Source organism: Choristoneura fumiferana, chromosome 20 (genome assembly GCF_025370935.1).
Source record: "Choristoneura fumiferana chromosome 20, NRCan_CFum_1, whole genome shotgun sequence".
NCBI classification, from domain to species: domain Eukaryota; kingdom Metazoa; phylum Arthropoda; class Insecta; order Lepidoptera; family Tortricidae; genus Choristoneura; species Choristoneura fumiferana.
The window spans coordinates 15,563,106-15,585,545 of record NC_133491.1 but is presented as its reverse complement, the minus strand read 5'-3'; the positions used below and the strand labels follow the sequence as shown (position 1 = coordinate 15,585,545).

At 39.9% G+C, this 22,440-nt stretch overlaps 2 protein-coding genes across 2 annotated transcripts in view; one reads left to right on the top strand and one right to left on the bottom strand.

Moving 5' to 3' along the window:
• LOC141439235 (uncharacterized) overlaps positions 1-18,750 on the top strand; it is a 33,544-nt gene extending 14,794 nt beyond the window's left edge. Inside the window, exon 2 of the mRNA XM_074103441.1 lies at positions 17,434-18,750. Within this exon, the coding sequence (XP_073959542.1) occupies positions 17,438-18,454 (1,017 nt within the window). The 5' untranslated portion in view covers positions 17,434-17,437 and the 3' untranslated portion in view covers positions 18,455-18,750. The remainder of the gene's footprint in view (positions 1-17,433) is intronic.
• Positions 18,751-19,443: 693 nt separating this feature from the next.
• LOC141439437 (uncharacterized) lies at positions 19,444-21,424 on the bottom strand. The gene is made up of 3 exons (XM_074103723.1): positions 20,609-21,424; positions 19,868-20,050; positions 19,444-19,461 (listed from the first exon to the last, which is right to left on the bottom strand). Exons 1-3 carry the CDS (start codon positions 21,422-21,424, stop codon positions 19,444-19,446), a joined length of 1,017 nt encoding a protein of 338 aa, XP_073959824.1.
• Between the last annotated feature and the right edge of the window lie 1,016 nt (positions 21,425-22,440).

Genomic DNA, 22,440 nt, shown 5'->3' with positions numbered 1-22,440 from the left:
AGTTAATTTTTTTCAATATATTATTTTGGAAAATTGCACAGTTCCCATCCGATAGTGATAGACGACGTCGCGGGCTACATCTTGTATAGGTAGTGCCACGATACTGGGTACGATACTGGGTTCAATTCCCAGTGATGGTCTTATTTTTCTGTTTTTTCTGTGCATCTGTATTTCAGTTTGTATTTTCAATTAGTGCCACGATACTTAAAGCACAGCTACAACACACGACACAGCTACAACATGTCGTGTAATGACAGCAGGATTTTGACATTTACTCATTCATTTAATTCATTATCCTTTCGTGCAATCAATTAATTTTTCACACCTCTCCTTCAGAAAAGTAACTTTTCCTCCGTGACGAGAGGGAGCAAAGTGCGACTTTTCTGTTCAAGCCTTTTCTAAGTGTTTTATTGCAAATGCCATTTTTAAAGTGGATAATTGTAAAGCCACGCCATTTTCTATGCTGGCGTTCTTTAATAATATTTAGTTTTTTTTTCAAGTTTCTTTATGCTCGGTGTGAAAAGTTGTATGAGCCACTCGCGAGCAAAATTATTTTATTTTGGGCGTTAACACTTGAATCCCTCATTACGCTCAATACTCTACTTTAGAATCCCTCGCTACGCTCAGGATTCTATTGTAGAATCCTTCCCTACATTCTGGATTCAATGTACGCCCTCGCCGTAAATACACCATTTTGTTCCCTCATGACACAAATAACTATTGTAGCTGTGTGTGTGTAATCTAATCATTCACTTCAACTCTCGTGGCACTATCTATACCATCTAAATGTTGCATTTGAAATTTAGGACATTGTTTTAAACCGGGCCATTTGATACGACTCTCAATCCCTTCAAATACCAACCAGAAACACGAGCGAGGGCTAAAGTAGGTGCTTATAGTTTGGAAGCCCATTATTGACTCCGAAAGTGGAGAAGGTCCGAAAGGTGATCACTTATAAAAGCAAACGCTTCCCAAAATTCAAGGAAGTCTGTTATAGAAAACTTAGAGCGTGCAATTCGAAGGGCTGAGTTGAAACTTGGTTTGGTCTGACATTGGCAATAATTTTTAACCCCCAACGCTAAAAGAGCGGTGTTATAAGTTTTACCGCTCTGTGTCTGTCTGTGGCACCGTAGCTCTTAAGCGGTTGGATCGATTTGAATGCGGTTTTTTTATTTGAAAGCAGGTTTGCTAGCAATGGTTCTTAGATATGTTTCATCAAAATCGGTTCAGCTGTTTTTGAGATATTGGATTTTGAAGTGACAAAGTCGGAGGTTTTCCAACTTTTCGTTGGTTAGGTATGGGTGTAGTGGAATCGGTTTCCGTCATTTATAAGAGTAATTGGCTTAAAAAAAATGTAAATAGGTAGTCTATGCAATCGTGTGAAATCATTAATGTTTCATCATCATCATCATCATCATCTCAGCCGTAGGACGACCACTGTTGGACATAGGCCTCCCCACAGACCTCCAGTTGCTTCGGTTGGCAGCGGCCTGCATCCACCGTAGACCTGCGGCTTTAACCAGGTCATCCGTCCATCTTGTTGGTGGACGTCCTACGCTGCGCTTGCCGATGCGCAGCCTCCACTCGAGAAGTTTTCGGCCCCAACGGCCATCCGTTCTCCGTGCTATATGGCCTGCCCATTGCCACTTCAACGAGCTGATTCGCTTGGCTATGTCGGTGACCCTTGTTCTTCTACGTATCTCTTCATTTCTTAATATTATGTTTAGAAATAAATAAATTAAAAAATACAAAACACGCCCAAAATAGGGTTCCGTAGCCATTACGAAAAAAGTAAGTAATATTTTTCTAAGGATTTCGTATTTTATACGGAATCTTCCAAGTTTAGGTACGTTTTACACCTTAGGCTGCTATTTACTCTTAAAGTACTATGAATTCTAAAGAAAACTTAGCCGTTATAGTTTTCCTAGAAAGTTTGATATACTTACTAACATCCTGAATTTTTTCAAATTTTTTCACCCACCGGTTTAGATTTTAGTGGGGGGGGCTTCTATTTTAATGAAAATTTGCACTTTAAAGTTGAATATTTCGCAAGTAAATCACTGAATCGAAAAATCGTCTGTGCAAATGGTTTTAAAAGACCTATCCAACGATACCCCACACTATAGGGTTCGATGAGAAAAAAAAATCACCCCCACTTTACGTTTATGGGAGGTAACCTAAAAAATTTTTTTTTTACAGTTTTTATTGTACTATTTTGTCGTCATAGTTTATCTATATATCCGTGCAAAATTACAGCTTTCTAGCATTGATAGTCCCTGAGCAAAGCCGCGGACGGACGGACAGACAGACAGACAGACAGACAGACATGGCGAAACTATAAGGGTTCCGTTTTTGCCATTTTGGCTCCGGAACCCTAAATAGTATACAGTCAGCAAAAACCGCTGAGGTATATTTTTAGGGTTCCTAGCCCAAAATAGCAAAAACAGAACCCTTATAGTTTCGCCATGTCTGTCTGTCTGTCCGTCCGCGGCTTTGCTGAGGGACTATCAATGCTAGAAAGCTGTAATTTTTGCACGAATATACCTATAATATGTAAACTATGCCGCCAAAATGGTACAAAAAAAAATTTTTTTTAGTTTACCTCCCATAGACGTAAAATGGGGGAGATTTTTTTTTTCTCATCCCACCTTGTAGTGTGGGGTGTCGTTGGATAGGTAGGTATTTTATAACAATTAGGGATTATTGAACGTACAGACCTAACGCTGGCCATCAGTACAGTCTATGGGCTGTCGTATTTTTGTATAATGAACAGCCCTGTCACTGTCTCCTATGAGGTTTTCTCGGAGCTTTGTCATGTTTTGGAATTTGCTTTTAATAAACTTATTTACATTATATTATTCGTAGTTTCCTGACCTTCTAATAGGTTATGGGCTTGCTAAGGTGTATAGCTACGTAATTCACGTAATATAGTGTGTGAATATTGTTTATTTGGCGAAATATGGGTGAGCATTCAAACTCGACGGTTACTATGGAAAAGCTAAAAGGTACCATTAATTATCGAGATTGGGCATTTCAAATGCAAAATGTACTCATTTTTGAAAACTTGTGGCAATTTGTTACCGGAACAACCGAAACCGAAAAAGCCGAGCTAAAACTTCGAGAGGAGAAGGCTCGAGCTAGGATCTGTTTAAGTGTTGACAAGTCATGTTATTCTCATATTATTCAAGCCAAGACGGCGAAAGATGTGTGGGATGCTTTAAAAAAGGCGTATGACGATACTGGTTTGCATAGAAGGTTGACATGTCTACGAGCTTTATGTTCGATAAAGTTAGAACAGTTTGATTCCATGGAAACTTATGTAAATGAGATCTTGTCGTTGGCTGATCAACTTAGTAGTATGGATAAACCTCTAGATGATGAATTTCTTGCTGCTATAATGCTTCAAGGGTTGCCTCAAGAGTATGAACCCATGATTATGGCTCTGGAGCACTCAAGCATTGATTTAACGACAGATAAAGTCAAAACTAAACTGCTTCAAGACAAGCGATGGAAAGGGACGGCTGCTGGTGGTGATGACTGCTTGTTTACGCGGAATCGTGGTTACAACAAGACTAGTTCCCATGGCAACGGTAAAAATTTACCAAGTACGTCTAAACATGCTAATACCTCGTCGAATACGAAGAAGAAACTTTGGTGTTGGAAGTGTCGATCAAAGGGTCACGTCAAGAAAGACTGTACTCAACCAGATGATGGGTCGAAGACTAATCTGGTTTTGACCGCACTCAGCACGGCTAAAGGTGATGATACTTCTTGGATTATAGATTCCGGAGCTACGAATCATATGTCAGGATGTCGTGACTGGTTCGAATCTCTTCGAGACTCGTCGACGAAGGAGGTGTGTGTGGCTAATGGCAAAAAGCTAGTCGTAAGCGGCAAAGGTGACGTACATTTTACATCTAAGTTTAATGGTGAATTGTGGAACATAACTTTGAAAGACGTTTTGTTTATACCTGATCTTACTGTAAATTTGATATCTGTATCTAGTTTAACAGAAAAAGACTTTAAGCTTTCATTTACTAATACAACATGTAACATAATAAAATCTGGTAAGGTAGTATTAACTGCTAGGAAGATTGGGAGAGTTTACATACTTCTTACTGTTGGTAGAGCCAATCTGACTACTTCAGCTACTTCTAAGGACATGATGTTATGGCATCAACGATTAGGTCACTTAAATTTTGATAGCTTGGCGTCACTTAGGAAAGTTGCTAATGGTATTGATTTTCAGGTTACTACTCAGAAGGAAGTTTGTGAGGTGTGTCTTAAGGGTAAGCAATCGCGCACTCCCTTTGTGACTGATCCTAACAAGCAGGTCGCTAAAGCACGGCTGGACCTCATTCACACTGATGTCATCGGGCCGATGCCGACGACTTCTCTTGGAGGAAAGCGTTACATCCTCACATTCCTAGACGACTACTCCAGGAAAGTGTTTGTCTTCCCCATTGCGAAGAAGAGTGATGTGTGTAAGTACACTATTGATTTTATTAAACTTGTTGAGAATCAGTGCAATGCGAAAGTTAAAGTTTTAAGATCAGATAATGGTACTGAATACGTTAATACCGAGTTGATGAACTTCCTAAAGAGGAAGGGGATCGTTCATCAGCTGACAGTACCATATAGTCCTCAGCAGAATGGATCTGCAGAGCGTTTCAACCGCTCATTGCTGGATAAAGTCCGTTGTCTACTGTTTAATGCCAATTTAGATGACAAAATGTGGGCAGAAGCTGCTAATACTGCAGCATTTCTTATTAACCGGTCGCCAAGTTCGAGACTGTCGGGTAAAATACCCGAAGAGGTTTGGAGTGGTAATAAGGTTAATCTTAAGAATTTGCGTGTCTTTGGTTGTGAGGCATTTGCACATATAAATGACTGCAAAAGAAAGAAGTTAGATCCCAAAAGTAAGAAACTAATCTTCTTAGGTTACTGTGAAAACGTAAAGGGATATCGTTTGTTCAATCCTGATGACAATAAGATCATTGTATCACGTGACGTGGTTTTCAATGAATCTGTGTTTCCAGGTAGGCGCTCTAATAGGATACAAAAACAAATGTTTGAACCTATTTTTCTTACAGGAGGTGGTGAAGAGGAGGATGTAAAAACTACGCCAGTCGAGGCGGAGCCGGAACGAGTTTCGATCGAGTCATTGGATTATCCTCTGGAGGCGGAGCGAGAACCGACTTCTATAGAATCACCAAATTATCCTGTTGAGGCGGAGTGCGAACATGAATACGTGCCTAGTGAAGATCATCTTGAAGAACCTCAGGATGTACAAGAGTCTTCTAGTCACCGATACAACCTACGTCCTCGTATACCGAAACCAACTTGTAACGTAACTAATGTTACTAATGTAAAAGAGCCCGTAGAGCCACGTACTGTCAAGGAAGCATTGAGTTGTGAAGATAAAGAGCTATGGCAGAAAGCCATGCAGGAAGAAATAGACTCTTTTATCTTACATGCAGCTTGGGAGCTTACGGATAAACCTGTTGACAAAAATGTAGTGAAAAACAAGTGGATTTTTACATTGAAGCGAGACTCTGACGGAAACATTACACGTTACAAGGCGAGATTGGTCGCGAAAGGCTTTACCCAAAAGTATGGTGAAGATTTTAACGAAACTTTTTCACCGGTCGTTCGTCACTGCTCTATAAGACTATTATTGGCTCTAGCTGTACAATTAGATCTAAAAATTGATCATTTAGATGTACAAACGGCGTTCCTAAATGGAGAGCTGCGCGAGGAGATTTACATGCAGCAGCCGGAAGGTTTCATGTGTCCTGGAAGCGAAAATAAAGTTTATAGATTACGAAAGGCTGTGTACGGGTTGAAGCAAGCGTCGCGTTCCTGGTATGAAAAGGTAAAAGATGTCCTACTTTCTTTGGGATACATACAGTGTAAACAAGAGGACTGTGTCTTCATCAGGAAGTCAGGTGAGTCGATTGTTTATATCGCTCTGTATGTAGATGATTTCTTCGTCTTTTATAACGATAATCGCTTGGCAGAGTCGCTAAAATCTTCTTTGTTACGGCATTTTAAGTTGAAAGACTTAGGACCGGTTAAAAACATGTTAGGTATCAAAGTAGAACGTGATGCAACTTCCATCAGACTTAGTCAAGAAAATCGTATTGACAAGTTGTTAGATCGTTTCGGCATGACTGACTGTAAGTCTGTAAAGTCTCCCATGATAACTAACATTAGTTCTAGTGAGAGTTCTTATGCTACGAATAACACTGTATCGAAATTTCCGTACCAAGAGTTGTTAGGTAGTTTAATGTATTTGTGCGTAACTACGCGACCTGACATTTCGTTTGCCGTGTCTTACCTAAGTCAGTTTAACAGTTGTTATACAGAATTCCATTGGATGCAAGCCAAACGAATTGTGAGGTATCTTAAAGGAACTAAGCAAAAAGCTTTAGTTTTTAAGAAATCCAATGTAAATCCTATCCTAGAGGGATATTCGGATGCAGACTGGGCTTCAGATGTAGATCGAAAGTCGTACACTGGGTTTGTATTCAAGTACGGTGGAAACTCGATATCTTGGGGTAGTTATAAACAGTCGTGCATTTCGTTGTCGTCCACCGAGGCGGAGTATATTAGCCTAAGTGAGGCTAGTAGGGAAGCGGTGTTCCTCCAAGCACTCTTGAGGGAGCTTTTAATGTTGCGTTGTTGTAAAATAGTGCTGTATTGTGACAATCAGTCTGCTATGCAGCTTGCTATTAACCACGTACATCACAAGAGGAGCAAACACATCGAAGTTCGATATCACTACGTTAGGGATATGATAGACCGCTTCAATGTTCAGATTTTGTACATTCCTACAGATGTGATGGTAGCTGATGTTTTTACCAAGCCTCTTGGTTGCACAAAACATCAACTATTTACGAGCCAACTTGGTGTGATATAGGTTGCTGTACCAGTTCGTCAGAGCTGATGATGTCCACGTTATGGGGGGGTATTGAACGTACCTAACGCTGGCCATCAGTACAGTCTATGGGCTGTCGTATTTTTGTATAATGAACAGCCCTGTCACTGTCTCCTATGAGGTTTTCTCGGAGCTTTGTCATGTTTTGGAATTTGCTTTTAATAAACTTATTTACATTATATTATTCGTAGTTTCCTGACCTTCTAATAGATTGCTAAACATTTTTTTTCGATTTACATGATTTTTTGCAAAAATATTTAACTGTATTAAAATGCAAATTTTCATTAAAATCGAGCGTAAAACAGCGAGCGTACAAGGAAAACTATAATGGTTAAGTTTTCTTGAGAATTATTAGTAGTTCAAGAGTAAATAGCAGCCTAAGGTATAAAATATACCTAAACTTGGAATATTCCGTACAAAATACGAAATCCTTAGAAAAAATATTACTTAATTTTTCGTAATGGCTACGGAACCCTATTTCGGGCGTGACCGACACGCTCTTGGCCGGTTTTTTTTTAACTAAAACTTACTTCCGTCGCTCCGGGAATATGAAATGCTGTCCTAGGAAGCTGCAGTACCTAAATAAAAAACATACTCGTATATATAGGTACTTTTCTAAGTAACTATTACATTTAATGGAAAGTAGGTAAAATTGACATGTTCATCCAAAGTAATTCACAAAGAGAAAATATTTAATTCTGTAAGGTAGTTATTAACTAACTCATTGAACCGATTAAAGAATCTTTTACCTAAAGCTATATTATCAGCAAGTAAAAAAAAACTACTTTCTATCCCGGGAAAATGCACAATTCCCTCTACATACAGACAAAGTTGTGGGCAGTGGGCGGGCAACGTCTAGTGCTAGATTGCCGAGTTTATGTTAACATATTCAATTGTTCATGTTGGATCATTCCGTATCTGAATATAGTCCAGCAATACAATAGACATGTCTAATTGGACATAGTTCTAACGTAGCTCCTTCCCAATCAGACTGATTCAATTTATGCATTGTTCAACAAAATAACTATCAAAAGGGATTGGGATTGCCTGTATTTTAGTGCAATATTCAACGGGTGCTTAATTTTTTGGCCTGCGACTTCCCAATAATTCTTTTATTGCTCTCTCTATCGTCACACCATAGTGCACCGTAATGAAAGCTGCTTAAACCATCTTTTTATAGATGACATGTGCCGATTATGGTGAAATATCTCAGAAAATTATAGTTCCCGTGGGCTTAGGCTAAACAAATTTATCACAGACGAAGTCACGCAGAATAGTTAAGCATGTAATGATATTTTTTTATTTGGCTGGTATAGTCGAACACATAGACTTATATGGACACCAAATTCATTTAGGGCGTTCGCTTAGGTTGAATGTCAGCTGTAAATACACATAGGCATGTTTTAAAATAACAAGCCAGTGTGACAATCAGACTAATGGTTTTTATTCTGATGAAGAAACTGTCGAAAAAACCGGCCAAATGGGTGTCGCACTCGCGCACCGAGGGCTCAGTACAAATTTGATACAATACAATACGGCTGTATGCGGGTGTATTGCTCAAAAATACTTGTAAACTACATACAGAAATACATTTATAACGATCAGATACCTACGTTTTTTTTGCACAAAAATTTCGTTGGTTGCTCACCGACCTGTCCTTTAATTAGATTTGTTAATTTGATTTCCACAAAATAATTTTGGAGTCTTAATTCATACGTTTCGCCTACGAACCTTTGCTTGGTTTCTTTGTATGTGTATGTCGCTACACTTCCATTCACCTGCCCTTTAAAACTAGATAGGTAGATGGCTGAAATTTATTCATAATGTGTATTTCTATTACTCCTACAACAAATACAATATGAAGGCCCTGTTTGGTGCCCTGTCGTTTCACGGTTGTACGTTGTTTTATAGCTATTAAATATGTTTCATTCAAGTAAATAGTCGATGAAACAATAATATTCGAAGTAAAAATGCAAGGACCAAATATTATACGAAACATTTTCTGCGAAACTAAATTCTACGAAAGATGGGAACACTGTCGTTTCACCACGAAATACTCTACGTTTATTAGGTGCTCTAAGGTCGTGCTACCTACTGATGGACCGTAAAAAATCTCTCTTTCTTTCTTTTTTCTTTATAATATGGGAAAGGATAGGTGCAATGATTTCCGCCCCTAGCATAAGCATGTCCACGCCCAAGCCATCCTCACCAACAGCTTTCGTCCGGATAGTTTTAAGAATATTGAGGACATCTTGCGGAGTTATGCTACCGAGATCAAAAATGGGGATGTCAGGGTGTTGAGTATTGGCAAGAAGAGACAGCGTGTGCTGTTTTGCAATGAGATCCAACTGTACTGGCGATGTACTGAAGTGCTTATTGAGGCCGTTGAAGTCAGTCACGGTAGAAGAAGTGTGTTGAGATTTGCCCACCCCTAGAGACTTAAGGAACTGCCATAGTTTAGAAGGAGGACAGCCATCTATTGACTCATATATGTAACGCCGTTTAGCTTCCCTACATACTTTATTGCAGCGATTCCGCAAATATACATAACACTGACGATCGTCTTAGCAAACACCTAATGGTTTTAAAAGACCTATCCAACGATACTACACACTACAAGGTTGGATGAGAAAAAAAATCACACCCACTTTACGTCTATGGGAGGTACCCTAAAAAAAATTTTTTTTTTTTTAATTTACCATTTTGTCGGCATAGTTTACCTATATATCCGTGCAAAATTACAGCTTTCTAGCATTGATAGTCCCTGAGCAAAGCCGCAGACGGACAGACAGACAGACAGACATGGCGAAACTATAAGGGTTCCGTTTTTGCCATTTTGGCTCCGGAACCCTAAAAACGAAGAAAAGTTTCTACATGTTTAATCACAGATTATAAGCTACGAGTATTGCTGTTCTTCTTAAATGTATCTATAAATTTATTCTTTTATTTTATTTATTGTACACCTTTCCTACGCAAACGTATTTGTGCTGATTCCAATCCAACACATTAGGTGCAATTGACTGAAAATCAGCGCTGTAGTAGGCGGTTCTCTATCGTTTGCCCGAATTTCATATGCCCGAATGTATCGTTTTCTAGAATTTTCATTTGCCATAAAGTAATTTATTTCTGAAATAGTAATTTCTTCAGAGTTGATATTAAACTAACCTAACCTAACCTACTGCATTCTATATGATGACATATAAAAAATCCTGAAAACAGCACGGTTCTATATATTTTATGGCAAACGTTGGTATAGCAAGTGAAATTCGGGCAAATTAAATTCGGGCAAGTAAAGGTAACCGGTAGTAGGCTATAAGCACATACTTACTGCAGCATAATGCTCAGTCAAGTTCCTTTTCGACATCATCAAATGTTTTTCTTTTCTGTAAATTGTGTATTATTATTTTAAATTAAATTATTGAAATAAAGTTATGTCCATGTCTATGCAAAAGTACCATGCAAACTTCCACCGAAAATTGGTTTGAACGAGATCTAGTAAGTAGTTTTTTTAATACGTCATAAATCGTAAACCGCAATTTACCTTTCATTCAATCAACTAAAAAAAAAAATGTGTACGGAACCCTCGGTGCGCGAGTCCGACTCGCACTTGCCCGGTTTTCAGTTCTTATGCGAGCATAATTATGCCGTATCCTAAGTTAAAAAGCAATCGGAAAACCTGATCGTTGACGTCACGATAAAAAAAAAGAAAAGCCGGTGGAAATCGAGTTAAGGCGTCCGACACTGAAGTTGTGCGAGATATTTCCATCGGCTAGTTCTCCTTTGCTTTTAACTAATAGAAAACATTGATGTAACTTAGTTGTTTTACTTTAGTTTGAATAGAATTTTCCTATCTTCAGGAAGAACTATATTTTTCTTATATTATTGCCACCCAGCATAAGAACGTACACCATCCATTTGCTTTTCTACCTTTAGAGTTGCCAACCCAATGCATGTATGTTAGAAAAAAAATACGGTAGACATATGGTATCTTATACATAAAAACAAGAATTTGATTTTAGAAAACGAAAAAAGGTTTGGAAAATTTCAAGTATAGATACGGTCAAGGAAACTGAATCAGGTACCAGGGTGGAACGTTTTTGCTACAGATGTCATGTTGACATCCCATACATTTGCCAAAGAAATCATAGCGGAATTGATTATGAAAAGGTTCCAACCCTGGTACGTGTTTCAGTTTCTTTGACTGTACAGTCGAACAAGCCGTGGTGGCCTAGTGGTTTGACCTATCGCCTCTCAAACAGAGGGTCGTGGGTTCAAACCCCGGCTCGCACCTCTGAGTTTTTCGAAATTCATGTGCGGAATTACATTTGAAATTTACCACGAGCTTTGCGGTGAAGGAAAACATCGTGAGGAAACCTGCACAAACCTGCGAAGCAATTCAATGGTGCGTGTGAAGTTCCCAATCCGCACTGGGCCCGCGTGGGAACTATGGCCCAAGCCCTCTTGTTCTGAGAGGAGGCCTGTGCTCAGCAGTGGGACGTATATAGGCTGGGATGATGATGACAGTCGAACAAATGAATCATGACTAAGGGTGGAACCTTTGTGCTACTAATGTCATGTGACATCTCATACTTTTGTCAAGGAAACCTATAGTATGTATGATACATAGTGAAATTGACTTTAAAAGGTTCCGCCTTGGGTCATGATTCAATTTATTCGACTATTCAGTTCCTGTCCCACCGTCGAACGTTCTCACAGTAAGTTAAGATTGTTTTTTTTGGAATCTTTTTGTATTTTTTATTTAAATTCCAAATTTTTACTTTTACGGTCATCCCGTAAAACCTAAATTGAAAATACAAACTGAAAATATAGATGCACAGAAAAACCAGAAAAATAAGACCATCACTGGGAATCGAACCCAGGTCCTCGGTAATCCGTACCGCGTGCTATACCGCTACACCACTGATGGTCAACGGTACTGACACGAATTTCCCCTATGCACCTCATATCTCCCTGAGGACCTGGGTTCGATTCCCAGTGATGGTCTTATTTTTCTGGTTTTTCTGTGCATCTATATTTTCAGTTTGTATTTTCAACTCGCAGTAAGTGTCATAATAAATTCCTTTCAAGCAGTCAATATGACTTTATTGCGAAGAGGTTCCACAGTCGCTCACGATTCAGTATGTTCGAGTGTACATGGGTTGGCATTCATTTTGAACGAGTCCATAATTTTGTCGATGAAGCAAAACCAAAACCTGAATAGCACCGGTAGAAAACACTCAATATCTATAAACCAACGTGACAAAAGGTTATCGATCTTTCAGAAAAATGAACAAATTGATGTTTTTTATCCCGACGTTCATGTGACGTAGGTCCGAACCCAATTATGCCTGACGGTCAGCGCGGGCAATTTAACTTGGCGTTCGTTTTACTCAGCCTCACGAACCTACTAATTAATTGTCATGTATGGTAAATTAGGAAGACTTAGTGACTTGTAACTAGTTGGAGTTGTTTGGTCAGTTTGTTCTAGAATACATGGCCTATTTATTTTGGATTGTATAAGGGTTACGATGGGCCGAGCGTGTCGAGATTGATGCCCACGCTTGGCCCCCTGAAGTAGCTACTGTCAGATTATCAGTTTATAGGGTTCTGTACCCAAAGGGTAAAAACGAGACCCTATTTCTAAGACTCCGCTGTCCGTCCGTCTGTCTGTCCATCTGTCACCAGGTTGTATCTCATGAACCGTGATAGCTTGGCAGTTGAAATTTTCACAGATTAAGTATTTCAGTTGCCGCTATAACAACAAATACTAAAAACAGAATAAAATAAATGAGGGCTCCCATACATCAAACGTCACTTTTTTGCCGTTTTTTTGCTCGATATTAATATAATTATTATTCATTCATTCATTCATTCATCCCAGCCTATTATTCCCACGCGGGCCCAGTGCGGATTGGGAACTTCACACGCACCATTGAATTGCTTCGCAGGTTTGTGCAGGTTTCCTCACGATGTTTTCCTTCACCGCAAAGCTCGTGGTAAATTTCAAATGTAATCCCGCACATGAATTTCGAAAAACTCAGAGGTGCAAGCCATTCTTATTATATATATTAATATTTAGTCGTATATTCACTTGAAATATAAATGATTAAATTAAAATAAAATAAATATTTATTTAAGGGGACTCACATACAACAAACGTGTTTTTTGCTAATGTCTAATGTTTTATAGATAATGGTACGGAACCCTTCGTGGGCGAGTCCGACTCGCATTTGGCCGGGTTCTAGTGTTTACCCGCGACCTCACACGTGTAAGCCATTTAAATCCAGCAAGGCTACTACGAAACTCGTAACTCGGAGTTCGTGTCGTGCGGTCCCTCTCGCTCTCGTATCAAACAGTGTAAGTGTCAGAGGGACCGCACGACACGAACTTCGAATTTCGAGTTTCGGAGTAGCCCAGCAGCAGTTGAATTGAAATCTGTTTAAACAAAATATACCTCGTTGAATTTTATGCCGGATTATTTTCAATACTTAAGAGGTTTTTCTGTACCGGTGTCAGATTTTTTTTGACGTTACTATAACCTACGTTATTACGTAATTGTACGTAAAACACGTTGGATTCAGGTCAATCAGGAGTGGTTGAAAAATGGTTAGCAAATTTTAGAATTTCCAGTTACCTTAAGGTACATAACGATCATTGCAAGTTCAATTAAAGCTTGTAGTGTTAGCGGCACGCCAAAAAAAAAGCTGCACATCACAATTAGTTGAAACAGGTATAAAAAGTTATTTGCTCATTATTATGTCTTGAATGTAAATTCCGAGATCTCACTTAATTTTCGTAGTCTTTATTGAAGTTGCACTAAAAACAAGTGTGCCAAATTTCATGAATCTACATACCAATTTTATCCAAAAGAAGATTTAAAAAAAGTCTGTTCCAATAAAGGTAAACTTTGTAAAGAAAGTAAACAAAGTCTGGATCACCCTACTAGGCATTAGTGTATTTCCTTGCAATGTTTGCGCGGATCCCAATCTCAGCTTACACCTTGTATTCTGCAATGCACAGCCATTGTCTGCCAGCGACTAAACAAGCAATAAAGAGTTTCTTGGAGACCGGGCCGAGCGCATTGATGCATTGTCCAAGATTGTTATGAAAAAGATGCAATGTTTTCCTTCAGATAGCAACGAGTCGATTTCTTTTAGAATTCTACCAGCTTTTTTAGGGTTCCGGAGCCAAAATGGCAAAAACGGAACCCTTATAGTTTGGCCATGTCTGTCTGTCTGTCCGTCCACTGCTTTGCTCAGGGACTATCAATGCTAGAAAGCAGTAATTTTGCACGGACATATATGTAAACTATGCCGACAAAATAGTACAATAAAAAATTCATTTTTTTTTTATTTTTATTGTACCTTCCATAGATGTAAAGTGGGGGTGATTTTTTTTTCTCATCCAACCTTGTAGTGTGGGGTATCGTTGAATAGGTCTTTTAAAATCATTAGGGTAGGGAAACGATTTATCGATTCAGTGATTTGTTTGCAAAATATCAACTCTAAAGTGCAAATTTTTCATTAAAATCGAGCGTCCCCCCCCCCCCTCTAAAATCTGAACCGGTGGGTGGAAAAATTAAAAAAAATGGTAGTAAGTTTATAAACTCAAGCAAAACTGTAACGGCTAAGTTTGCTGGAGAATTATTACGAGTAGTAGTTTTAGTAATAGCAGCCTAAGGTATAAAATATACCTAAACTTGGAAGATTCCGTATAAAACACGAAATCCTTAGAAAAATATTACTTAATTATTCGTAATGGCTACGGAACCCTATTTTGGGCGTGTCCGACACGCTCTTGGCCGGGTTTTTTTGTGAAGAGATAGAAAAGAAGCACGTTCATCGAGGTTTCTATGATAGGTAAGTTAGGTGGAGATAGTTATGTAAGAAGGCCGTTTTGCCTAACGTTTCTGACGCTCGCGGTCGCAATCAAATGACAGTTTTGCAGGTGGTAGGACCTTGTGCAAGGTCCGCCCGGATAGCTACCACCATCTTGCTCGCTAATCCTGCCGTGAAGCAGCAGTGCTTGTTGTGTGTTTCGGCGTAGAGAGTAAGACAGCCGGTGAATTACTGGCACTTGAGGTATCCCAACTTAGGCCTCTAGTTTGGCAACGTATCTGTAACCCCCCTGGTGTTGCAGGTGTCCATGGGCAGTGGTGATCTCTTACCATCAGGAGACTCACTTGCTCGTTGTCATCCAGTAGAATGAAAAAAACTTTGTATGCGAAATCTCTCATTTGATTGCGATTCCAAGCGTCTCAAACGTTAGGCAAAACGGCCTTTGTTAGACTTTGACATATAAATCGTCAGGTAACAAGTAAATATCACTAACTGCAAACAAGATTAGTGGAATATCAACCTTACTATGCTATGCATAAGTGATTATAATATGAATATTAAATAATAATAAATATCATGGGACACTTGACACCAATTGACCTAGTCCCAAACTAAGCAAAGCTTGTACCATGGATACTAGGCAACGGATAAACATACTTATATAGATAAATACATACTTACATACATATTGAAAATTCAAGACCCGAGAACAAACATTCGTATTATTCATACAAATATCTGCCCGGCCGGGAATCGAACCCGGAACCTCAAGCTTCGTAGTCAGGTTCTCTAACCACTTGGCTATCCGGTCGTCAAAATCCCTCTCAGAACAAGAGGGCTTGGGCCATTGTCCCACGCGGGCCCAATCACTTCACACGCACCTTTGAATTGCTTCGCAGGTTTGTGCAGGTTTCCTCACGATGTTTTCCTTCACCGCAAAGCTCGTGGTAAATTTCAAATATAACCCCGCACATGAATTTCGAAGGTGAGAGCCGGGGTTTGAACCCACGACCCTCCGCTTGAGAGGCGATCGAGGCACATCGATTAATAACAATCAATTTGGAATAGTTAAGAAACCCGCGCCATTGTCCAATATTTCAAAATCGGCTGGACCGATTTTTATCAAACATAGCTGGAAACCACAGGAAACTCGCTTTCACGTAAACAATACAGCATTGAAAGAAATAAAGAATAAAAGAAAATACATTTATTTAACGCCATAAAAACAAAAATAGAACAGATACAAGACATACATGACGCTAAACAGCATTGAAATCGGTCCATCCGTTTGAGAGCTACGATGACAAAGCGGGGCTACTACGAAATTCGAAAATTGAAGTTCGTGTCTTTCCGTCTCTCTGACACTTATACTATTTAACGAGAGTGAGAAGGACGATCAGGGTTTCTAGCGATGGTTCTTAGACATGGTTTTATCAAAATCGGTTCAGCCGTTTTCGAGATATTTAACTTTGAAGTGACAATGTCGGGGGTTTTCCAACTTTTTTTTGGTTAGGTTAGTTGCGTACTTGGACTATTATCTATTCTGTGGTCGGGGGTTAAAAGCTAAATGAGTCAAATTGCAAGCAAGACGAATCGGCAAACGGACCTTACTATACTAACGCCATCTATCCCAGCCTATATACGTCCCACTGCTGGGCACAGGCCTCCTCTCAGAACAAGAGGGCTTGGGCCATAGTTCCCACGCGGGCCCAGTGCGGATTGGGAACTTCACACGCACCATTGAATTGCTTCGCAGGTTTGTGCAGGTTTCCTCACGATGTTTTCCTTCACCGCAAAGCTCGTGGTAAATTTCAAATGTAACTCCGCACATGAATTTCGAAGGTGCGAGCCGGGGTTTGAACCCACGACCCTCTGCTTGAGAGGCGATAGGTCAAACCACTAGGCCACCACGGCTTTAACGCCATCTATTATACAATATTTCACCTGTCAAGAAACCCGCCATCTATAACTGAGTACTTTGCCGAGGTCCATATCAATAAACTGCTTTTTTTTGGCAGTTTTATCGGTCTCCAGGCAAAGCATGACTTCTGTATTTTATCAATTAAAACTTTACCTGTCCTCTTCGCACTTCAAAGTTTATGTAGACCTGACTGACTGGTAAAAGTTAAAAAGGTTCGAGTACCGTACCAACGTAAGTCGAGTAGGTACTCTCGACATCTTTACCCAGTCGCAAACACGAACTAATACGAAGTGCAAAATTCAAACTTCATATCTTGTCCTCCCGTTGACGCACGTTAATTAAAACCTATGCTTGAAAGTGAAAGAGAGGTACGATACGAACTTCGATTTTCGACTTTCGCAGTAGCCCCCCTGTGTGGCGCGTGTTCTCTGTTCATTGTTCAAATATAAGTAGACAGGTACCTACGCTTCTATAATATAATCTAGTGTTAGCAGCCCTTTTAAGTAAATTGTACGAAGTGTGAGATCGTTTTAATCGATTTCAAAATAAATGATGGATTTTTAACGACAAACATTTTATTTATCATATTCGATATATTTGTTCATCCAATCTTCAAAGCAAAGATGTCAATCCGACCACTGGAAATGAGTCAAATTTAACTCGTAAAACCGAACATAAATCGGGACAGGTGAAAGTAAATTCAATCTTGTAAACACATCCTTTTCCTGTTTCAGAACTATGCTGCACTACTGGCTCCTGCTTTCCTGGTTCGGCTCCGCTAGCCTCCAGTTCATCGACGTCGGCTCCGCCCCTGAGCCAGTCCTGGACCCCCTCGGCACCAGCGTCAACATCCCAATGCCCTACGTAAACTACATAAACCTCCCCCCACAAGGCGAGCTATCATACCAACACGACACCTTAAGCAACACAGATAACTACAACCAGTTCTACCAGCGCGACGAACTACAACCAAATGAACGGAAACGAAGGATGACCGAGGACGAACAGAGAAACTGGCTACCGAACCTTCTAGACTCCGACAAAACGCTATACGCAAGAAATGAGGAGAAAACGAACAGCAGTCCGTTTATTATCGAAGCTTTCTCCGGCGCAGTTGTTGAAGATAATGCCACTGACGCCTTAAAGCCTATGAAAAAGAGGAGCTTCAGCCCTTGGGGCGGCAAGAGATCAGACGATGGTGGAAACATTGAGCAGATGTGGTCGTGGAAGCGAGCGGCGGTGAGGGAACCGAGCATGCCGAAGAGGGTACGCTTCAGCCCTTGGGGGGGAAAGCGGAGCGGACAGATGATATACAAACCAGGCAATAAAGCCTCAAGGGTTATATATTCCACTTCGATACCAGAACTGACGCGGATTGTTTCTAACTACTCGCCTACCGGTGAGCGGTTCGACATTGCTGGTTTCCGCTTCAGACCGACTTTGGACAAGCGGCATCCTGTCAAGATACTTGCTCTAGCGCAGTCATCTCACATCCGCGACGCGTTGCCCTTCAAAAGGTTCATGGATCCCCTTCCAAGCATGTTCAAACCTGGGCATCCGTATTTGGATGTTAATCTAAAGAAAGATGGCAAAAGGAAGGTGAAGTTCAGCGCGTGGGGAGGCAAGCGGTCGCCGCCCATTATCGGGCCGATATGGACTCCTGCGCCGCAGAACGTTAAAGAGTCTTCATTAGACGCTATCTTACTAATCAGGACCACAGACAACAAGGACGAGATACTGACGAAAGCACTGTAATAAGGAACAAGTGTTTTAGTAACTTCCGAACTCACTTCCAAATCTTTGACGGCATCGTGATTCCATGGTATATTTAGTATTTTATCTAGCTTACCCTTTATATAGTGCCATAATTAAGATAAGTAAACGCTGATTGAAGTTCGGGAGTTACAATATGTGCCATCGACAAAATGGCTGGGTTTGTCGAGGGCATCGAACTGAAATTGCACTAAGTCAACGTTGTTAAGGTCTCGGTAATATAATATCATAATATTTATTGTGCTATCTTGTTAGAAAATTAAAGTATATTAAGTTGAGGTGTAGTTTGTATAACCCAGACCCCTAGCGCCATCTAGTTGCCAAACACTGCTACATTCTGTATCGTGCTATCGAAGTTTCTCAACTCGGAACAACAATATACACAACTTTTTTCCTTCGGATGTCAGTCTCCGAGCATAACATTAGTGGAGCTACTGCAAAATTCCAAGTTCGTATCGTACTCGTACCCTCTCGTTCACTCTCGTGTCAAATACTACTAGCGAGAGAGGAACGGTATACATTTTTTTTCTGATTTGTGGTGTGCAATAAAGAATACTTGTATTGTATGGTATGTGTTTGAACGTAGAACGCACATGTTACTTAAACCACGGTTGCTTGGGAAATGACAATTTTAATATAATTGACAGCCCTTTTATAGGCTGCCGGAAAAATCTTAACATCGCGATTCAGCTTTTCATTAAGACAAGATAGTGACATCTATCGATACAAAACTAAACTAAAAATCACGGTTTAACATACCGCCCACCAAGGACAAATAAAAAAAATATTGTCCTTAATTCCGCCCACCATGAGGCAGTGTAAAATAGAATCACAAACAAACAGAATCACAATATCCAAAACTAACTTGAACAATTAACATAACTTAAATTCACAATATTCATAACATGCATAGCAATAATATGCAACTCAATGACCGATATTACACAGCACAATAAAATTTCATAACTTACTCACATAACTGACTGTTTCTATACAAAACACAATAAAATTGAAACAATTGCTCTACAATTCACACAAAACAAAACCATATTTACACTAACACTAACAGAATACAAATTATGAATCTATAGGCAAGAAACAAAGCTTACCAACAGATCTTTTAATAATATTGCCTTTGCAACTTAAACTAACCACTCGCGTGATTCCATCCGACCCTGGGTGCTTCGCAACTACAATGCCATACAACCACCGTGCCGGAGGCATATCATCTTCTTTAATTAATAAAATATCACCAACAGTTGGTTCAGGTGTTTGATTCACCCATTTGTAGCGATGGTGAAATTGTGTGAGATGTTCACGCGACCAACGATGCCAGAAATCTTGAACCATCTTTTGCGTTAGTTGCCAATAATACAATTTTCTTAAATTATTTACATTTAAAGCTTCATAGTTGGAGTCTAGATCCAGCACAAGAGGCTCGCTTACCACAAAATGATCAGTTGTTAATGGTATTGGTATAGGAACATCAATCCAAGGAGTCAACGAGGTAAGTTTGCTTTTTTTACTAATCTTTTTCTTTTCTTTCAGGTTTGCCAGCTCTTCTTCGAAGTGTTTATTCTGACCAAATATAATGCATGTCATTAAACTGTCCTGTATTTCCTTGCTTGTTAACCACTTACAAACAACTTCTTTTCTAGCTAGCTTTCCCAACCTCTTACAGAATTCTACGACGCGGATGAGTTTTCTTAACATGGAAAACTTTGAGATTAGCCTTTCGCCAAAGTCTTCAGTGCCGCCATCGTTCACTTTACAGGTATTTACACATAGTTTATTTGTTTTTTCTTCTAAATTAGTTTCTTTATATACAATTTTTCTATAACTGATATTTTTCTGTTTCAGCCATTCTGGACCTTCTTTCCAGAGCAGTTCATTTTGCAATTGCTGAGATCCCGGCGATACACAATCCGCTAGGTTCTCTTTTGAGCAAACATGTGACCATAGATAGTTCAACTCATCTTCAGGATTTTTACACCAGAGGATGCGCTGATAATCTGCGTCGTCTTGATCTACTTTCACCTGTCTGTACGTTTTCATAATATCTGCCACAAGGCAAACAGGATGACACCGCCATCGAAGGATAGTGTGCCATAGATCAGGTTGTAATCTTAGCCCCACTAACAGGTCTTGTTGTGGTAAGACACCGTTGGTTCCAGGATACGAAGCGTTAAACACAACACGAAGCTTCGTTGCTGTTATATTCTCTTGGACCACTGGATAATGAGGTAAAATAACAACACCAGCTTTGTCTTGTTCTTCTTTTGGCACAATCTCCGCGTGACCAAGATCAATGCATTCGTTTATCACTTCTGCATAGTGTTTCTTGATTTGAGTATCTTTAGCAAATCTTCTTTCTATTTTATTGAAGCGTCTAGTAACTATAGCTTCAAAGTTGCCGTGTTGACAACTGGGACTTGAATTAAGAAATGGACCTGTGCTATCACTTGTTGTAGTAGCAGCAAATGTTTCCTCACACTTCTTCTCCTCGTCGGTGTAGTTCTGCTTGGGATCCGTCACAAAATTATCTGCCTCGAGCTCCCAAAACTTTTTGAGCAGCTCGTTTTCATCTACATGAATGTGGTTAACGCAGATATTTTTGTGTAAATCCAATACATCGAAATGAATCGGCCCAGAAAGGATCCAGCCCAAAGTGGTTCGTTGGGCGATGGGTGCTCCCAATGGAGCTTTGATGATACCATCGAGCAGTATCCGTCCATAAACATCCGCTCCCAGCAGCATATCAATTTTGCCTGGAACATTGAATGACGGATCAGCTAGTTCTAAACCTGACAACTCTGACCATAACTCCACAACCACTCTTTTATCAGGTAGAGCCGAAGTGAGTTTGCCCAACACAAAAGCATGAATCTCAACCTCATATTCAGGATCATGAAGTGATGCTATCTTCACATTCACCACCGACTTGGAAACCATTGTTGGGTTTCCTTCACCTCCTAGTCCTGAAATGTTACTTTTGTGGGGAATTTTCTTAAGTCCTAGCAACTGGACTGCTGACTCCGTAATTAACGAAGCCTGGGAACCTTGGTCGAGTAAACATCTAAGCGTAATGCCTGATCCTGATTTCGACTGAGCGCTTACTAATGCCGTCGCCAACAAAACTTGACTGCGGCTGGTCGAAACACAGGCTGTAACGCTTGATGTGTGATCATCACCTGAAGCAACTGTTGTACTGTGCGTTACAACATTATTCTCAACCGAGTGTATTGCTTTACTTCGGAATCGGTTGAGCTGGTAACATTTTTGGGGTGCAACAAAGAATGATGCTTGCGCTTACAAATTCGGCATCTAGTAGGAATACGGCATGAAAAGGCATTGTGACCTGAGCCTAGACAATTGAAGCACAGATTGTTGGATTGGATGAAATCACGTCGAGTGTCAACTTCGACCTTTGCGAAACCTTTGCAATTACATAATTTGTGACTTTCGGAACAGTAAGCACATGATACGTCTATCACATGATGTACCCGCGCACTGACAGGACTTTTCTGAACAAAATGACTTTTTGACAGTTTGGGATCAATGAACTCAAGTGCTCTGAATCTAATTTCTAAAAAGTCCTGAAACTGCTTCAGTGTGGGTAAATCATCTGATGACTCGCTAACTTTGAGTTCCCACTGTTTCCTAGACTCGCTATCTAACTTTAGACACATTATGTGAATCACAATTATGTCCCACGTACTTATATCTATACCTAAGTTTCGCAATGAATATAAACACTCATTTGTCGTGTCTAACAACTCTTTAAGCGCGCTTGAAGATTCTGTGGTGATGTTTTTCTGACTTAAGAGTCTCTTCAAGATACAATTTGACAAATATTTCTTGTTATTGTAGCGCTTTTCAAGCTGGTTCCAACATAACTGGTAATTGTCTTGCGTGATCTGGACGTGACGTAAAAGCTGTTCAGCTTCACCGGTTAAGTGCCCTTTCAG